The following is an 18148-nucleotide window of genomic DNA, read 5'->3' as shown; positions in this document are numbered from 1 at the left end:
ACCTTTTCAGAGGCGGTATATGAAAGAATGAAAATTATAGTAAAATTTTGCATGTACTGTAATATTTTATACCATTGCCCCTGTACAACATTTTTATTCTTGTAACTGCCAATAGTTATTTTTTTTAACTCTATTCTTGCATACTTTGATGCTTATCTATAGGGATTGATGTTTGGATGTAGTTATTTAAGTCTGGAACCAAAAAAGTTCTAGAAGACCACAGTTTCCAGTCGAAGTGTAGAATTATTATGAAGCAGCTTCCAAAAAATCTAAAACCATAAATCGCTACGGAAGCTTTATTAAGGAACTAAATTCATTATTTAATTGTAGCCATCCCAGTATGTGGTTTTGAGAGGGATTGAAAAAAGATTTAGCCTGTTAACGTTTATTATTAGCTATTGTGAATGCAGGGTGCACTGAAGTTAAAAAAAAAAAGAATATGAAAACTTACATTTAGTTATCACGAATCATGTAAGAAACTATGATGAAATCGATGATAAAATTAGATATTTACACATATTAGCTTAATATTCAGTAATTTTGTGTATTTATAACTTTTTGAAATATATATTTATAATTTATATATAAAGGTATTTTACATAATTTAAATAAAATAATTATTTACATTTCTTCTAAATGTTAATATTATAAAATGTGTAACTTATATTTACTATTTTATTTTTTTAACAATCAAAACTGTAATAATTTTTTACTGTATATTCTGTTTCTTTTTCTTCCTTTCTCCTCTTCTTTTCCTAATTCAAATCAGTTTATTTGTTTATATTATATAGCAACTGAATCTACACATAAGTTATGCAGTTTTTGATATATATATACACCATAGATGTTTTTGTAATTTAAATAATTTTTCTTTGAAAAATTCAAGTAGGTGTACGATGTTCAAATCGATTAATTATTGATTGATTAATATAAGGATTTTCTACGTATTTTATTTATCAGTGGGCTTATTTCCATGTGAGCATATTTCTAAGTGAGCATTTTTCCATGTGAGCATATTTCTAAGTGAGCATTTTTTCATGTCAGCATATTTCTAAGTGAGCATTTTTCCAAGTGAGCATATTTCTAAGTGAGCATTATTCTTGTGGGCTTTTTTCTGGTCACCCTCTTTACCATCTTGCAGCAATACTACTTTACAGAAATAGTAAAAAATTTTTTGGACTTGTAATGAGGATATATATAAATAAAATAATAATTGTTGACTACTTTTAGCACATGTGAAATATCTGAAAATTGTGAATCAGAATCTCAAAATATGCCTTTGTACAGATAAGGCATATTCCAGATGTTTAAGAAAAATCAGTTATAACTTTTCTTATAACTATTGCTAAACCTTTAATCAAAATTATTTTTCTGGAAACATTTTTGCAATTTGTTTTTAGTGTGACGCTGATGACACTAAATTTAAATGCATTTCTTTAGTCAAAAAAAAAAAAAAAGTACTAAGCTACAGTTGCTTCTATTTGCAAAGTAATAAATAAGATATTAATTTCTATATATATTTATTTGCATTCTAATATTCAGTATCTTATTTATTTGACTTTATCAACCATCTTACTCTTCTTATTATTTTAGATGACACAGCGGCTCAACATATATGCTGATGCATTTTACTGGGCAAGCCAGCCTGAATTTATACCTCAGGTTAATTATATACATAATTAACTACCTTTGTCAGAGCTGAGAAAATCCATCACATAAAAAGGGCATATTTTTACCAGAATTTTGTTCTTGAATCCTCTTTCACTGTTATTAAGCAGATAGTTTATTATGTTTTTATATCTATTTCTTTTTAATCATGTCATAGAATTATTTGGAATTATATTACTGTTATGCTTTGTGCAATAAAATCTTTGCATATAAATTGTATTTGTTATAAACTGCATCATTTTAAACACAAATTCAAACCTTCACCCCATTTCATTTTAATATCTTTTCATTATCCCATGCAACAGTTTACATAATAATGTGCATGTTTATGTGAATTTTTATATAATTTATTAACCCAGGTAACATGAAATTTACAAAGGATTTTATCCAAAATACATAAAATAATATACAAAAGGTGTTATATTATTGTTAAGCAATTACAGAACACTAACTTTATATGTACATACTTTTTTTTTTAAACAAGATATTAAGAAAATACAGAAAAAATATTTTCAAAAAGCAAATAGGTTGAAAATTAAACTAATAAAAACTACGAGCTGTGTTTAACCACAATGCCAATGATTTGCAAATTTCAGAGTGCCTACGGTTCAAAACCATTTACCTCCACATCAGAATTACTAAAAGTGAGCAGAAATTGGAAAAATTTGGCATAAGTGATTTACTTGATGCTCAATAGAGGGAGCCACAGGCTCGAGAAAGTTTAGGGATAGAGATGAAAATATAAAAACTTAAGTATCATAATTTTTTTTTTTTATATATAAGTTTTTAGGTTTTTGGCGTGTCTTGCCCTTTTAGATGGCGGATAGATGCCGAACTCTCGGCCAATCACGGCTCTCGGTCTCTTCTGTGAGCTGCGAATAGCAGGATCGTATGCTGGAATCTGCTGAAGTGCTCGGTTATCAATCTGTTCAATTTTGAGGAATAAATTTCGACTAAGCTTTTTAATATGGTAATCTACAGGTTTAATATTTAGGTCCGAATGAATCACATCTGTACGGACGTACCAGGCTGCATTCAGGGCCATACGTAAGGTCTTACTTTGAAAAGATTGAAGTTTTTTGACATGAGTTTTTGCAGTAGTACCCCAGATTGTACATGCATACATGAAGACAGGTCTTATAATTGATGTATAGAGAAGAATTTTGTTTTTAATTGACAGATGGCTCCTTCGAGCTAAGAGAGGGTAAAGTTGGGCTCTAGCACCTTTTGCTTTATTGAGAACATTTTCAATGTGAAGGTGCCAGAATAATTTTGAATCAAGTACAACTCCTAGGTACTTGTAAGAATTTGACCAGGGAACATAATCGTCGAAAAACTTTAAATTAATGGAAGGGTACAGGAGGGGGCTACGTTTGAATATCATAGCAGCACATTTAGCAACATTAATTTTGATTTTCCAAGTGATGAGCCAGTGCTCAAGGCTGGAGAGATATCTCTGAATGGTGTGTACCAGGTTTTCAAGGCGTTTGTGTTGGGCTAGGATGGCCGTATCATCTGCATAAAGTGCAAGAGTGATACTTGGTGATTTTGGTATGTCATTTATGAAAATGTTGAACAAAATTGGGCCTAAAAGTGACCCTTGGGGGGACGCCGCTTAGTATTGGACGGGGAGCCGAAATGAAAGAATTAACTCGTACAGAAAAAGATCTATTAGTGAGGTACGAATTAATTATATGAATTAAATGGGCCGAAACGTCAAGTCGTATGAGCTTGATAATGATTCTTATATGCCAAGTCCTATCAAATGCTTTGGCTATATCAAGAAATAAAGCGCCAGTAAGCATATTGTTACAAAACCCTTCGTGAATGAACTCCACTGTCCTCAGCAGCTGGTGCGTGGTGCGGTGTTTTGCTCGAAATCCAAATTGTTCATCAATCAGAACGTTGTGATTTCGGGGAAAATCATTCAGGCATTTAAGTAACACAAATTCGTATATCTTAGATAACGAAGATAGGAGGCTGATAGGTCTATAATTTTGAGGATTTGAAAGGCTTTGGCCTGGTTTTGGAATAGGCACAATGAGTGCTTGTTTCCAGCTTTGAGGAAAATAGCAATGCTGTATCATAAAATTTATAAGCATTACTAGGAAAAATAGATAACTGGTGGGTAAATTTTTAATCATACGATTAGAAATAGAGTCCATACCAGGGGCTTTTTTGGGTTTGAGCTTGGTAATGTATTCACTTACCTCGGTCATGGATGTGTATTGTATTTCTCTCGCAAAAGGCGAGGAGAGGAAACGTTCAACATCTTGTGGGAAAGAATTTGCGTTGTTCGCAAAAATTCCTTCATTATGTGGTGTAAATTGAGTTTGAAGAGAATCCGCAATTAATTCGGATTTCTCAGCGTCTGTGTGAGCCACCGCTGCGTCTGTAGCTAAGAACCAAAGAATCTCTAGGGGCTTCTTTGCTAAGAACGGAATGTGAGATTTGTGTTTGCGTAGGCGGGCTGATGCGCGCCAAAGACTGTTATCATTGGTCGTTAGGGACTGAATGTAATTCGTGTATTGTGATTGGAAGAACTGGTCACATGATGCCTTGATCTCATTTTGGAGAGTACGGAGTTGAATTTTTAAGCCAGGATTTCTATTTCTTTGCCAAAGTCTCCGTACTTTATTCTTTTCTTTAATTTTGAGTTTAATTTCTTGAGGTATTTTACGAAAATTGGGTCTGAGGGTGGGTTTTGATACTTCCTTATAAGTATCAGTTAGGGTGTTCGTTAATTAATCTACTGCCTTGTCTATATCATGGCTGGATTTAATTTCGAGGGAGGGTAAGCTTTTAGAATTTAGTTTAAAACGAAAATTGTCCCAATTTGTTGAGACGAGTGCCAGAAAATTTTGAGTAAAAATAGTACAGCTAAGGTCGATGATTACGGGGTTGTGATCTGATGATAAACAATTTTCAACAGTCACTTGGTATCCAAAAGGGATGTTTCTAAAGAGTGCCAAGTCAATAAAAGAGGGGGCACCCCGTGAACCATATCTAGTGGTGGAATCCAGCGCTATGATTTTAATTTGGACGCACTGAGCCCATTTTAGGAGACCACGACCAGCAGGGTTTGATCTATGACAACGCCAATGCTGATGGTGACAATTTAAATCACCAGCTATGATAAGATTATTTGAAAAATTGAGCAGTTTATTAAAATCTACCACAGGAAAATTTCCACCTGGTGGGAGATAGGCAGAGATCATAACTAGGGATGGTGAATTTTGAATAAAAATTTCGATAATTGTTGCTTCAAGTTTGCTCATATTTGGTGTGTCAATTCTGCGATGTGGGATTGAATTTTTTATGTAAATACAAGTGCCACCATGATAAACATCACGTGTATTTGAAGCTTGTCTGTCATTTTTATATAGTGCATAATTTACAAGCTTGGGAGCTCTCCCTGGCTGGAGTTTGGTCTCTTGGACAAATATGATATCAAAATCCTTCTCTTCTACATAGTCTCTAAACTCATGAAATTTGGAAAGAATGCCATTTGCATTCCAGGTGCATAGTTTAAGATTTTTCAACCCTTTCAAAGTATTGAATTTTAATGAATGTGGGAATCAGAGAATTGGAGAGTAATATAACTCAAAAATGTAGTAAGCCGCGTCAGCACCAGATGGAGCCACTCTGAGCTGCGATAAGGCGTTTTTGAATGCCAAAAGTAATTTGCTCTGGTCAATACCAGGCTGATTAGAAATTTGGATTATAGTCAAAAGAATTTCGGTACAATTTAGTGTCGAATTAGCTCCTAAGGGGACCGATAAATTTGGAATAATTTGTGGTGCTGCCTGTTGCATACCCGTAAGGGCAGCAGAGTATGAAACTCCAGGGCGAGTATTATTTGCACTGAAGTGTGTGCAGCCGGCAGTGTTGGGAATGTATTTTGTTGTAGATTAATTTTGTTTGTGTTGTCAATGGTCTGACTGGGCTTGGTACTTGGTTTTGGTGGCTGACGATTCTTTGATCCTGGAAATCTCGGGCAGGATCTCCAGTTGGCTGCATGGCTCCCGGAACAGTTGGCACATTTATTTGGCTCTTCGAAGGGCTTGGTGCAGTCTTTCGCCTGATGCGGGCCAGCGCATCTTACACATCGTTAGGGTAGAGTACAAACTTCAGAAGAATGAAAGAATCCCTGGCAACGCCAGCATTGCGAGGGTCCTTTCTGGCCTTTGAAATGTTCCATTGCCACTTCTGTTCCTAGGAGTTCAGTGAATGAGTAGATATCTGAAGCTTTTAGACTGTTGTGTATTTGCAGATAGAATAGAGGCATAGGCATCTTGGTTTTGAATTTTTTAAGTTGAGAGATCTTGTGGATTTTATAACCAAGTACTTCAACCGCAGTCTGCACAACGTTGATGGGTGTGTTGGAGGGTAATCCCCTAATGACCACTTTGAGTGGTCTGTCCGATTTTAGTGTATGTGATTTAAATTGAATGTTGTTTTCAGTAAGAAATCTAACGACTGTCCTGTAATCTGATTCGTTAGTGGTGTTGAGGCGTAGAAATTCAATGTCTTGTTTGGATTGGACAGTCGGTGCGTGTCTGCGTAACTGATTTAGTAAAAAGAACCAATCAGCACGCGGTTTAATGAATATGGGTGGTGGTGTTTGAATTTTAGGTGTTGTATTTTCAGCCAGCTGCTGCGTTATATTTTCTGTATTTTCTGAAACATTTTGAATGTTTGTGCAAGAATTTGTGATTGGAATGTTGTTAGTATTATCATTAGTACTGGGTAGTTTCTTTGCAATCAAGTGTTTGGGGGGGGGACTGCAAAGCCGTCACTGTCGACAGGTCTGGTTCTCTTTTTGGTGTCAGGCTTAGAATTTTCTTTGGGTGGGTCTGAGGATGAGGGTGAGTTAGATTTAGGATTTTTGGTTTCAGGGTCAGATGCTATTGTAGTTTTTTGAAATTCTCTAATGAATTCTTCCTCAGTTGCAGGTAGGGTGAAAAGATTAATATTGAGTTTGGTGCAGAGTATATGTAAAGAAAATAGAATTTTCTCACCCTCATCCTGAAGTTGCTTCATCATCAATTCTTTGTTGGGAGTTTCTGATCGCTGAAGTCGTTGTATATCAAACAGTAGATCTGTGTGCCTGGTCTTCAGTGCGTAAATCTGTAGAGCGCTTTTAGAGAGTTCGAGAGCAGAAGGAGAGGCTGGAGGAGTTGAGTGCGTGTCCATGTCCGTTTGAACTTGTAGTGGTTGAGAAGTTGAGAGATTGCCTGCTGGCGGCGCCGTATTCAAGGTTTCCATTTTTCCATTGCGGAGCTCAGAGCTCGCACGTCTGTCGCTCTTGGCGTCCATGACGCGAATCCAATGTTTAACCACAGAAGTCAAGGCATTGCTTGACTTACGAAAAAGTTTGTAGAGCTAGGCCATACATGACCTAGGAATATATATCCAACTTGCAGAGATATTCGTACAGTATGGGAAAATATGAGGATTGTATTCAGGATCGTCAATTAATCTTATTTTCTCTTTTAGCAAGTGTTGTGAAGGAAAAAGTTAAAATTTTAAGAATGTATCTCAGACTCTGCTATTTAACATCAAATTAGAAGTCATGTTTACAAATTTAAAAAGCCAGTTTTAATAAGACATGTTAACTATGAGAATTAAGTGCATAAAATGGTCGCATGCTATTTTAAGATTATTAATAAAAATATTTTCTCAACAGCAAAAATACTTTTATTTTAATGACATGAAAAATTTGATATTATATGGCAAGATTTATTCGTATTCAAATTACAAATGAAATGAAGATTTAGTACATCTGAAATACTTCCAAGTACACCAGCAACATATTTTAATATTCACAAAAAATCTAAAATGATTTAAATCTTAAATATTTAAAATATCATGAAGAGTTATAACTTCTGGAATTTACAGAACATGTTTACAGCAAAAGTTTAACGAACATTTTCTTGGTTAAGCACAGTTACATGCCATTAAGTACTTCAGAGAATTCATAAAATTCTCACACATCTTAAATAAAAAATTAAGCATAAGCAAGCTTAGAAATTCCTTCAGCTGTTAAAAGTGTTTTTTATACATAACATTTCTCACAAGTTTATTAGAAAAATTATTTTGTTTGATACTGCATCCCTATTGTACAGAAAGGTCTGCTACTGCAGAAATAAAGAATACATATAAAAGTCTTGAAAATGCTGTTATTTTTTTCATGAAATTTAATATGCAATACTGTCCAAAAAACAAGGCAACAGCTGCAAATACCTTTTCCCTCTATGTTCTTAATTGAGCTAACTGCTTTTCCAATTCTTCATCTGTGGGGAATTTTATTTTGCTGCTTTCACCTAGTTCACCTCTATGAGCAGAAGGAGCTTCAGCCATCTAAACAAAATTAAAATATTGATTTGATTTTATTGTTGATACAATAACCAATAAAAATTATATATCCTATTTTGTATTAGCATTTCCAGCTAACTGAAATAACAAGAACCTGGATCATAATAGAAATTATATCATTGCTATCCTGTAAGACATACTGTCTACACTGCTACCAGCTGAGTCTCAGTTCTGAAAATGGTAAGGTCTTAGTCAAGACCGCAGCAAACCATTAAGAGCTTACATATAATTCATTTCGTGCCATGCCAGGAAATTTATAAAATATTTTAATTTATCAAATTTTGTGTAAATATATATTACTTAATTACTTTTATTTTGAAATTTTTTTTCTTTTGCAATTCATCCAGCACATGGCTTTGTTGATAGTTTTTTTCAGCTACTCCTTGATATGGAGTTATCAACCTTATTTATTATTTGTTGTTAATAATTATTTTTTTTTATTTCTCTATTTGATTTTATTTCACTTTTGCTTTTTCAGCATCAGCGATGCTTATTAGTTTTGTAAGTCACTTTTTGTCTGTATGACTTTAGTGTCTGATTCGTTTTTCAAACTTGCTATCATGCTCAATTTATTTTAAAAAATGAATGATGAATCAGCAAGTGTGTTTTTTGAATTGAGATACAACAACAGCACCTAGAGTCGCTTAGTTTTTCATACATGTAGTCTCCTATCTGAACATGGGCATCTTGAAGACCAAATTTTGAATTTGCTTTTTTATTTCATATGTTGTACAAATTTAATGAATTTTTGATTAACAAACTGGGTGACTTAAGAGCTAGAAGTGCCAACACTGTTCGAAATAAAACATTTTTATTCTCAGCATGTTACTGTTGCCATTTGGCAAAACATAAGATATTTATTTTTCTATTTTATCATGTATTTGAAAGCAATGTGTTGCCACTGCCTTGAATAGATATACTTATTATCACCCCACTTTAGTGTGTTGCCATTAAGATATAAGATATTTAACTTTCAAATTTAATCTTTTCATTACTGAGTAGCACACCAAGTGATTGAAAAGCAATAAACAGTCAATTCTTAAAATATTTATTTTTTGATTGTTTACGTTTTCTCTTAAGTGGTTAAGCAGCTAGTTTTCAAAGAAATAATATAGCAAATGTGAAAAAATAAGTGACAACCGGTTACACTCTATTAGGAATTCTAAAGATATGCTGTTTCTAAACATTTTGTGATTTTGCTCTTGAATTTTATGTGCTGTAACTGCAAAGAACATCATATTTGGTAAACGATGTTCAACATGCAAGAAAAACTTTTTTAAGTCATCTTACTAAGAAAACTGAGCATTGATATGATGAACTGAGAGAAGACAAACAAATGAAAAATGTATGCCAACACTTAATGCTATATTAGGAATTGTAAACATATGCTGCTTTTAAAACATTCGTGATTTTCCTGTTGAATTTTATGTTCAAATAAAATGATGTTACAAACAAAAAAGTGTTAGCAGGAGTGAGTCCAAAGGCAGATTGGCAACCAACGATGCTCAGTGAGAGCATAAAAAATTAAAAAATCGTATTTAATCCTCTGGTGCAATGTTAAAAATCAGAATTCTTTCAGATTCTTCCTTTATTTTTGCTTCAAATTGTTTTTAATTTGTGCCTTCCTGTTAGACAGCTTACCACTGTTGGTTGATATTAAATTCTATATATTTTACCTCTCTTTATATATATATATATATATATATATTTGATATAGTATTTAAAGAACTTGGCAGTCGAGGCAGTTTTAATTCCATTTTTATTTCCAATTGATATTTGTGGCCACAATCACTTGGCACTCTAGTCGTGCCTTTCCACTGAAGATTTACATTTTTGATATTGTTGGGATAGAAAGCAAGCCAGCGAAATTACATCTTAGCACAGTAGAGAGCGAAAGCTGAAGTGCGTAGTTATGAAAGATGGAGGCACGCGAAGAGAAAAGTTTTGGTTTACAAGGACAGTTTCTGTTCCCAATGATTACGTCATCAGAGCTGTGCCGATCATAGGGTGATCTAGAAATGACGCAATGCAGAGAAGTTATTACGATTTTAGAATAGAGAGGAAGAATTAATGTTTATAGTTTAAACTATAATTTTGATTCATATATTTTTTATCTTACATATATTTCAGATTTTCTCACCAAAGTTGAAATGAAAACTATAGAATTCGCAGCACATTAAATAATTTAGTTCCTGAGCTAGATTCACACGAATGGAATAATTTTTGAGCTGTTGAAAAGGCGGAAGTGCGTAGTTATGAAAGATGGAGGCACGCGAAGAGAAAAGTTTTGGTTTACAAGGACAGTTTCTGTTCCCAATGATTACGTCATCAGAGCTGCGCCGATCATAGGGTGATCTAGAAATGACGCAATGCAGAGAAGTTATTACGATTTTAGAATAGAGAGGAAGAATTAATGTTTATAGTTTAAACTATAATTTTGATTCATATATTTTTTATCTTACATATAGTCGACAAGCCGGTAAGGATAGTTTCCTGCAGCCTGAAATCTCAATGGAAAATTTAATTCAGCTCTTCAAATCATCGTTTGGTGATAAATCCAAGATAATGTGAAAGAAGTGAATCATCAAATTTGTTTTTTCAGTGTTTAAAAAAATAACAGATCATTCTTCTGCTGTTGTGTTTTGCAAGTGCTTCAAAAAATAATCTCGTGTAGTGTGTATAGATTGAAAGTAATCTCTCGATAAATTGAGAAGTTTGAATGCCTAGTGAAAAGGAAATCATCAGTGAATTACCGTTTAGGAATTAAGCATTACAGCGGGTTCAAGGTTGATTTGAGTTTGTGTTTGCAAGTATGTGCGACAGAAAATTATTTGCACTTCCGCTTTTGAGAAAATCTGAAATTCTTGTTCATTAATTTTTCTAATTTTTCATAAAATGTGTGTGAGCAAATTAAGTAACGAGTTTTAAGCTATTTAAATTATTCATAGGGAAGGATATTAAGATAAGTTTTTATGTTTTTGAAATTTTGTTGAGAATTTTGAATACGAATTTTATAATTATTCTAAAAATAAAGATGTTAAAAATAAGTGAAATTATTACAGATATGTAATATGAAGTTATGGTAAATGCATGTTAAAATTTATGGGTTATTGTGTGTTAAGTGTAGTATGATGAGGGTGTACTGGTTCCTTCAACAGAGGCCTGTAATTACCTCTGTACAGTTGTTCCTTTTACCCTCTTCATGCAAGATAATGTTGGAGGCTCTCATTTTATGAATGCATGTAAATTTTTTATATTATTATTATTTTATTATGGAATGTATTAGTGCAGTTCTCAAAGGCCAGTTACCTTAATGCAAGGAACGGAGGTCTTTTTAAGTAACTGTCTAGGCACCCTGGGCCACTAGTGCAGAGAAAACACTGGTTAGCTCAAGAGCACAGCCCTATTGATGGATATGTTTGTTAAGAAGCATTGCGAGGCTTCCAGTTTGGTAAAATCAGGAATTGTAAATGAAAAATGATAACGGTGAAACCATAATTTCTGAAGCTTACTCCTATTATTATATGGTATTAAAATATAATTTATCAATATGAAAATTAATATCATAAATATTTATGTGCATTACATTTAATTATAAGTAATGATTATGTAAAAGTTTATTTTGTGATATTCTCTAATAACAAGAACCTTCCCTGAAGAATTATGATTATGTGAATTCTCAAACAAAAAGACTTTTGGACTGAAATGCTGAAAAATACAATAGGACTCTAAAAATTAAAAATTTATTTAAAAAAAATTGATATTTATAAATTATACTTTTATAGAATCAAAATTTTATGATTTATTTATTTTTATTTTTTTTACATTTGCTAGTGCTTTAACTCATTCTCTTTAAAAAAGGCTTCTCTGTCGCTACGCCTTTTTCTTTTTGAAGGGGGGAATATGTAAGATAAAAAATATATGAATCAAAATTATAGTTTAAACTATAAACATTAATTCTTCCTCTCTATTCTAAAATCGTAATAACTTCTCTGCATTGCGTCATTTTTAGATCACCCTATGATCGGCGCAGCTCTGATGACGTAATCATTGGGAACAGAAACTGTCCTTGTAAACCAAAACTTTTCTCTTCGCGTGCCTCCATCTTTCATAACTACGCACTTCAGCTTTTGCTCTCTACTGTGCTAAGATGTAATTTCGCTGGCTTGCTTTCTATCCCAACAATATAAAAAATGTAAATCTTCAGTGGAAAGGCACGACTAGAGTGCCAAGTGATTGTGGCCACAAATATCAATTGGAAATAAAAATGGAATTAAAATCGCTTCTACTGCCAAGTTTTATTTATGAAGTCAACACATTAGCTTACGACGCAATCAGATTACTTCCTCTTCAATATGGGATAACTACGCATCAACAGTGTTCCAACTTTTTCCTGTGCTTTTAATATGACATATATATATATAATATATATTATCTCTCTTGATATATACATATATATTATCTCTCTCTTGATATATATATATATAGTATTTGTATTTTTAGGACTAATAGCTCATCGCTATTTATTTTCATTTTGATTTTAATTTTAGACTAGATTAAAAAGTTTGATTTTGATTTACATATTTTAACACCTTAATGTGTCTTTCTAAGCGGACGCGTCGGGAAATTGGAACAGAGAATTGAGACTATTAAAATTTCTAAGACACTTTGTCAAAAAATTTTTTAGCGTAAAAGTTTCAATTGTCTGTTTCGGCGAAACGCGTAATGGGGTTAGCTTGATTGAACGTTCAAACAATGAAATTTCCCTTGAAAAGCCTGTTTGGATATCGAATTGGGCTAATTTACCATTTTCCGCTTACTTTTTAACTTTTTCTGTTATTTAATTTTATTGTATTTATGTTTTACATGTCTAATGATTTGCTTTTCATGTGTATTGATTTTTGAAAACGTCTTTAACCTTTTGGAGCGGCAGCTCTTGGTAACTTTTAGGCGAGCTTTCTACAATTTTTATTTTTTACTTATTTTGCAGCATATTGCGCAAGATGTTTTCTTGACCAAAATTGTTATTACTGCTTTGCTTGATAAATTATATATAAATGTAACAGACCTATTTAAGTGTAATTGAACTATTTTATTCACGCCATGAACTCATGAACTGTAACCGAACTATTTTATTTAAACGCCATCTCGTGGCGATATGAAAAAACGTCAGTCGACCTCCAGCCGCCATGATGATAGCTTACTATGTTATGTTATTCTCAATGTTTGATGTTCCATTTGGTATATGTTTCATTTTTATGTATATTTCTTTTGTTTGTAACCGTTCCTGTGTGCTCTGTTAATAAATCCTTTTAAAGCTAGCCGGCATTTGTGTCTATTGAGGAACGGCTACATCACATATATATATATATATAATGTTGTATGAACTTAAATCCATTTAGTGCGAATACAAGTTATTATTACTTGCGCAATTGCTGCAAAGTTAGTTAATAATAATTTATTTCCTAAACAGTATTTATTAATTGATTATATTATCTCCTAAGTTTAATTAAAGTAGAATTATTTTAAAAGTGTGCATCCATACTGGTAAGTTATATTTTGAAAGATGTTTTGAAGTAATTTGAAAGCAAAATGTTAATAATGTTTTAATGGGGACTGGAGTTAAATCATCACGAAGAATAATATTTCAATTGTAAAACGAAAAATTAAAACATGTAATTATTGTCATTGATTGGAAATTAGTTGACTTTTCAAGGGGAACAAACCAACTCCCGTTCAATGAACAATAATTGATAAAAATACGTAAATATGAAAGTGTTTCGTCTTTACTCGAGTTATAAGTTAAAGCCAAACCGGCAATTCTAGTCAGGCCAAATATTTCCCCGAATAGTATATAGTATAATATTCAAAGAACTTATTCTCATGAAGCATTTTAGTAAATTCAATTTGGAGTAAAAATCAATTACTGTAGAGAAATCCTGTAAAACTCGAGTAACCGTCCCCGACACTATCATCTTTATGTATTTGAGTACTATATTATTTGTAGAAATTAAACATTGGAAATTGTCATTATGAAATCGAATTCAAAGTAAAGTTGAAATAAACATAGAAGATTATAAAAAAGATAAATAATGCAAACTTTGTAAAAACAAATCAAAGAAAACATAAAAATAATATAAAAATAATATAGAAAATAATATAAATAAGATCAGTGAAAGTACATGAAGATATAAATAAGATCAGTGAATGTACATGAAGATATAAAGGCCAGAAAGGTATTAAGTAACTTACATTCTTTCTAGTGGGCGAGTTGGCAAAGTGTTCTCTTCGTGTCTGACTCAGAAGTGTAGGGTGTCCGAAAATTCTTAGCGGCAGTAGGGGCTTTGAATAATATCAGTCGGTAAGACTTGGGTGAAGTAATTTATGGTAGTGGGTGGGACTTGGAATTCTTGAGGGATGTATTTTGTGGAGTTCTTATCTGAGAGAGACTGTCTGTTAAGATTTTTTTGAAAATACTAGTGAATGGAAATTAATTAATTTCTGGCTAATTGTCGTGTCGCAATGATTAAGAATTTAAGAAAGGAAAAGGCATTTTCGCTGTCCAAGAGCTAATAGACAGTCTAAAGGCAGGAAATAGGCCCATTTTTTTAGTAACAGTATATGTCTGAAGACAATTAGCTTTTTACAATATATACAATTGAGTAATTACACTATAAACAAATCTTTCAACTGACAGTCATCGAACTTATACCGCCTTCTCAGGTTTAGGAATAAATTATCATATCCTTTTACTTAAATGATTTAGAGTGAGTATTTAACGCCTGCTCTTTTAAGGCAATGGTTGATAAATTGAAAGGGAATTAGATTATTTTTGAGAATTTTGATAAGGATCAAAATTTCGCGTTGTAAATCTATTGTATCTGTGCATATAGTTTTAATTCGTTATATTTGATTAATTATAGTATTGTTAATTACTTTTTTGGATATGTTGGAGTTCCAATTTATTAATTTGTTAGTATTGAAATTGAAGTTTCTTGTTTTGTCAAAAAGTAAAATTTTTTTGTAGTTAATGATTTGAAGATCTAGAAAGTCGATGCTATTTTGTGAATTATTAGTTTTATTAAGTTTAAGACAATTCGGATAAAAGTCAGAGTTTTCAATTTTACCAAAATTATTAATTGTAATAAGGTCATCAATATATCTGTAGGTGTGTTTGTAGTAATTTAACTCTTGTGGTTGTAGATTTTTTTGGAAGTTAAATTCTTTGACAAATAAAAAGATATTACAGATCGAGGTGCTGGAATGTAAGCCCATTGGCAATCCTCTGACTTGTTTAAAAAGTTGATTTTGAAACTTGATGTAGTTATGAAAAAGTGTGCATTTTAGGTAGGTTTTCCATTTGTCAAGAGTCATGATATTGAGTATATTGGGGAAAAGTTTTGGTAGATCAAGTAGACTGGTATAGATTTCTTCTAGAGGAAGTGAGGTATATAAGTTTTCAAAATCATAGCAGTTAATGTTTTGGATGTTAATGGTATGAATGGTATTAATGACAGGAGTGTTATTATGAATGATCCAGCAATAGTTATGATTAGTGTTACAATCATTGAAAATAAATTTACAGATTTTATTAAGTTGAATTGAAAAATAATAGTCTATATTTTTCTTGTAATTAAGAAGTAGTTCCATTAGCTATAAATCTAAATTTTAATGGTGTTTTATGGAATTTGGGAATCGCATAAAGATTAGTAAATCTGTTGTAGTTTGCATTGAAAGTAATATTGAGATTCTTATGAAAAGTTTTAATCCTGTTTATTATAGATGTTTCTGTAAGGTTGGCTGATTGATAAGTAGTTGCGTTGAGAAGTTCTTTATGAATAATCTCAAATAAAATCTAATAAAAACAAATCAAAGAAAACATAAAAATAATATAAAAATAATATAGAAAATAATATAAATAAGATCAGTGAAAGTACATGAAGATATAAATAAGATCAGTGAATGTACATGAAGATATAAAGGCCAGAAAGGTATTAAGTAACTTACATTCTTTCTAGTGGGGGAGTTGGCAAAGTGTTCTCTTCGTGTCTGACTCAGAAGTGTACTCCGTTCAACAAACCAAGTCCCGTTCATATAATGCTAAAGTTATTAGTTGCTTTATCTATTTTTGTAATAGTAAAAAGCTGTTTTAATTTACTAATATCTGATGTAAGTTGCGACCAATTCAGTGTACTTTTAAATTTGAGGTGACTGATTTCTGTGGATATATGTTGAAGAATTTTAGCTTTCCATTTTAAGAAGGTATCTATGGGTAAATTCAGTTGATAGCTTGCTTTAACTATAAATTCGTTGATGTTGTTTTCGAAAGTCTTGTAACAGTAATTTGTAGTCATGTTTCTGACTGGTCTAAATTTCGTACCATAACTCATTAGTGTTTTTAGTTGATGGTTTTGTATGATATTCAGGTTGCCAGTAATTATGTGCTGGTGATGAGAATCTACGTAATTGCTGTAAATTGGTGTCTTACAATGTCATTCTGCAGTTTCATCTATTTCATGGTGGTTAGTAAGCAAGTTGCTTAAGGTCCATTGATATTTAAATGCAATCATTGGTATTGTGTCAACTGCGGGGAAGTAATCTTTACAATCTCTGATGATTCTTGAGAAATGAATATTGTCAAACTGTGGATGCAAAAAATTGACTTTAAAATAAATTTTGCGTTGAGTGAGACTATTAGAGAGTCTGAAAAGACTAAAATCAAGAATCATGTCTTTAATGATTTGTATGTCGTCGTAGCTTTCTTGAATGAATTTTTTTAGTTTGATAAGGAATTTATTAGTACAGGAGTGTAACCAGTTGAGAAGTTTTTGGGAAAGCAGTCTGAGTCAAAAAAACATTTCAATTGTTTTTTCAATGCAAGTGTATTCAAAGTGGATAAAAATCTCGCATTATTTTTTATTTTGCTTCCTCTTTTTCCTCTCTGCGTTTTGATGCTGTAGAGTTTAAATTGGCTGAAAATAGACTTCTTAGAAGTATCTCTATGACTATGTATATAAGTGTTAAGTCCATATGGATAAAGTGAACGTTGTTTTAGTATATAGAGAGATTCCTGAAAAATTCGTGTTTTGTGATTGGGTATTATATCTAGTATCTGAAGTTGAATAGAGTTGAAGTCATGGTGTTTAAAGTGTTCTTATTTTAATGCTATTTTTTTGTGCGTTGAATTTTTTGATTTGAGCTCTATGGTTATTGATTCGAAAGTTAAGATTGTTTTTAGTCTGTCCTATATATTTAATATGTCAAGTACCGCATGTAATCATGTAAATACAGTTAAATGTTTTTCATAGAAACTGTTTTTTGGGTTTACCTGTAGCAGGCAGGGCGTTAAATTTTCAAGTTTGTCATCTAGTGGAATGACATTTAGTGATTTCAATATGAGTTAAACTAGCAAGATATAAAAGTAAGGAGGCTGCTAACGTTCAATACGGTAAAGTTTTTGTATAAGAACTTTAAAACTTAAAAAGGATGGAGATAATATATAAAGTGGGTACATTAGGTAGGAGATAAATAGCGCTAATAGCTGCTATTTAGCATATCAAATGTTGTATGAACTTAAATCCATTTAGTGCAAATACAAGTTATTATTACTTGCGCAATTGCTGCAAAGTTAGTTAATAATAATTTATTTCCTAAACAGTTTTGATTAATTGATTATATTATCTCCTAAGTTTAATTAAAGTAGAATTATTTTAAAAGTGTGCATCCATACTGGTAAGTTATATTTTGAAAGATGTTTTGAAGTAATTTGAAAGCAAAATGTTAATAATGTTTTAACGGGGACTGGAGTTAAATCATCACGAAGAATAATATTTCAATTGTAAAAGGAAAAATTAAAACATGTAATTATTGTCATTCATCGGAAATTAGTTGACTTTTCAAGGGGAACAAACCAACTCCCGTTCAATGAACAATAATTGATAAAAATACGTAAATATGAAAGTGTTTCGTTTTTACTCGAGTTATAAGTTAAAGCCAAACCGGCAATTCTAGTCAGGCCAAATATTTCCGCGAATAGTTGCTACTCAAAGAACTTATTCTCATGAACCATTTTAGTAAATTCAATTTGGAGTAAAAATCAATT

General features: G+C 32.0%; 2 protein-coding genes across 2 annotated transcripts in view; one reads left to right on the top strand and one right to left on the bottom strand.

Annotated features, from left to right (window-relative positions):
• Positions 1-1882, top strand: part of pyd3 (beta-ureidopropionase pyd3) — a 32026-nt gene extending 30144 nt beyond the window's left edge. Inside the window, exon 12 of the mRNA XM_085817666.1 lies at positions 1594-1882. Within this exon, the coding sequence (XP_085673792.1) occupies positions 1594-1683 (90 nt within the window). The 3' untranslated portion in view covers positions 1684-1882. The remainder of the gene's footprint in view (positions 1-1593) is intronic.
• Positions 1883-7345: 5463 nt separating this feature from the next.
• Positions 7346-18148, bottom strand: part of CHMP2B (Charged multivesicular body protein 2b) — a 52129-nt gene continuing 41326 nt past the window's right edge. The window contains exon 8 of the mRNA XM_035359905.2: positions 7346-8031. Coding sequence (XP_035215796.1) covers positions 7924-8031 — 108 coding nt within the window. The 3' untranslated portion in view covers positions 7346-7923. The remainder of the gene's footprint in view (positions 8032-18148) is intronic.

The sequence above is a fragment of the Stegodyphus dumicola genome, chromosome 5 (genome assembly GCF_044657685.1).
Source record: "Stegodyphus dumicola isolate Sdum_Otavi_A_Nest chromosome 5, ASM4465768v1".
In the NCBI taxonomy this organism is placed as follows: domain Eukaryota; kingdom Metazoa; phylum Arthropoda; class Arachnida; order Araneae; family Eresidae; genus Stegodyphus; species Stegodyphus dumicola.
The sequence above is the reverse complement of the archived record's forward strand: the minus strand, read 5'-3'. Positions and strand labels throughout refer to the sequence as shown.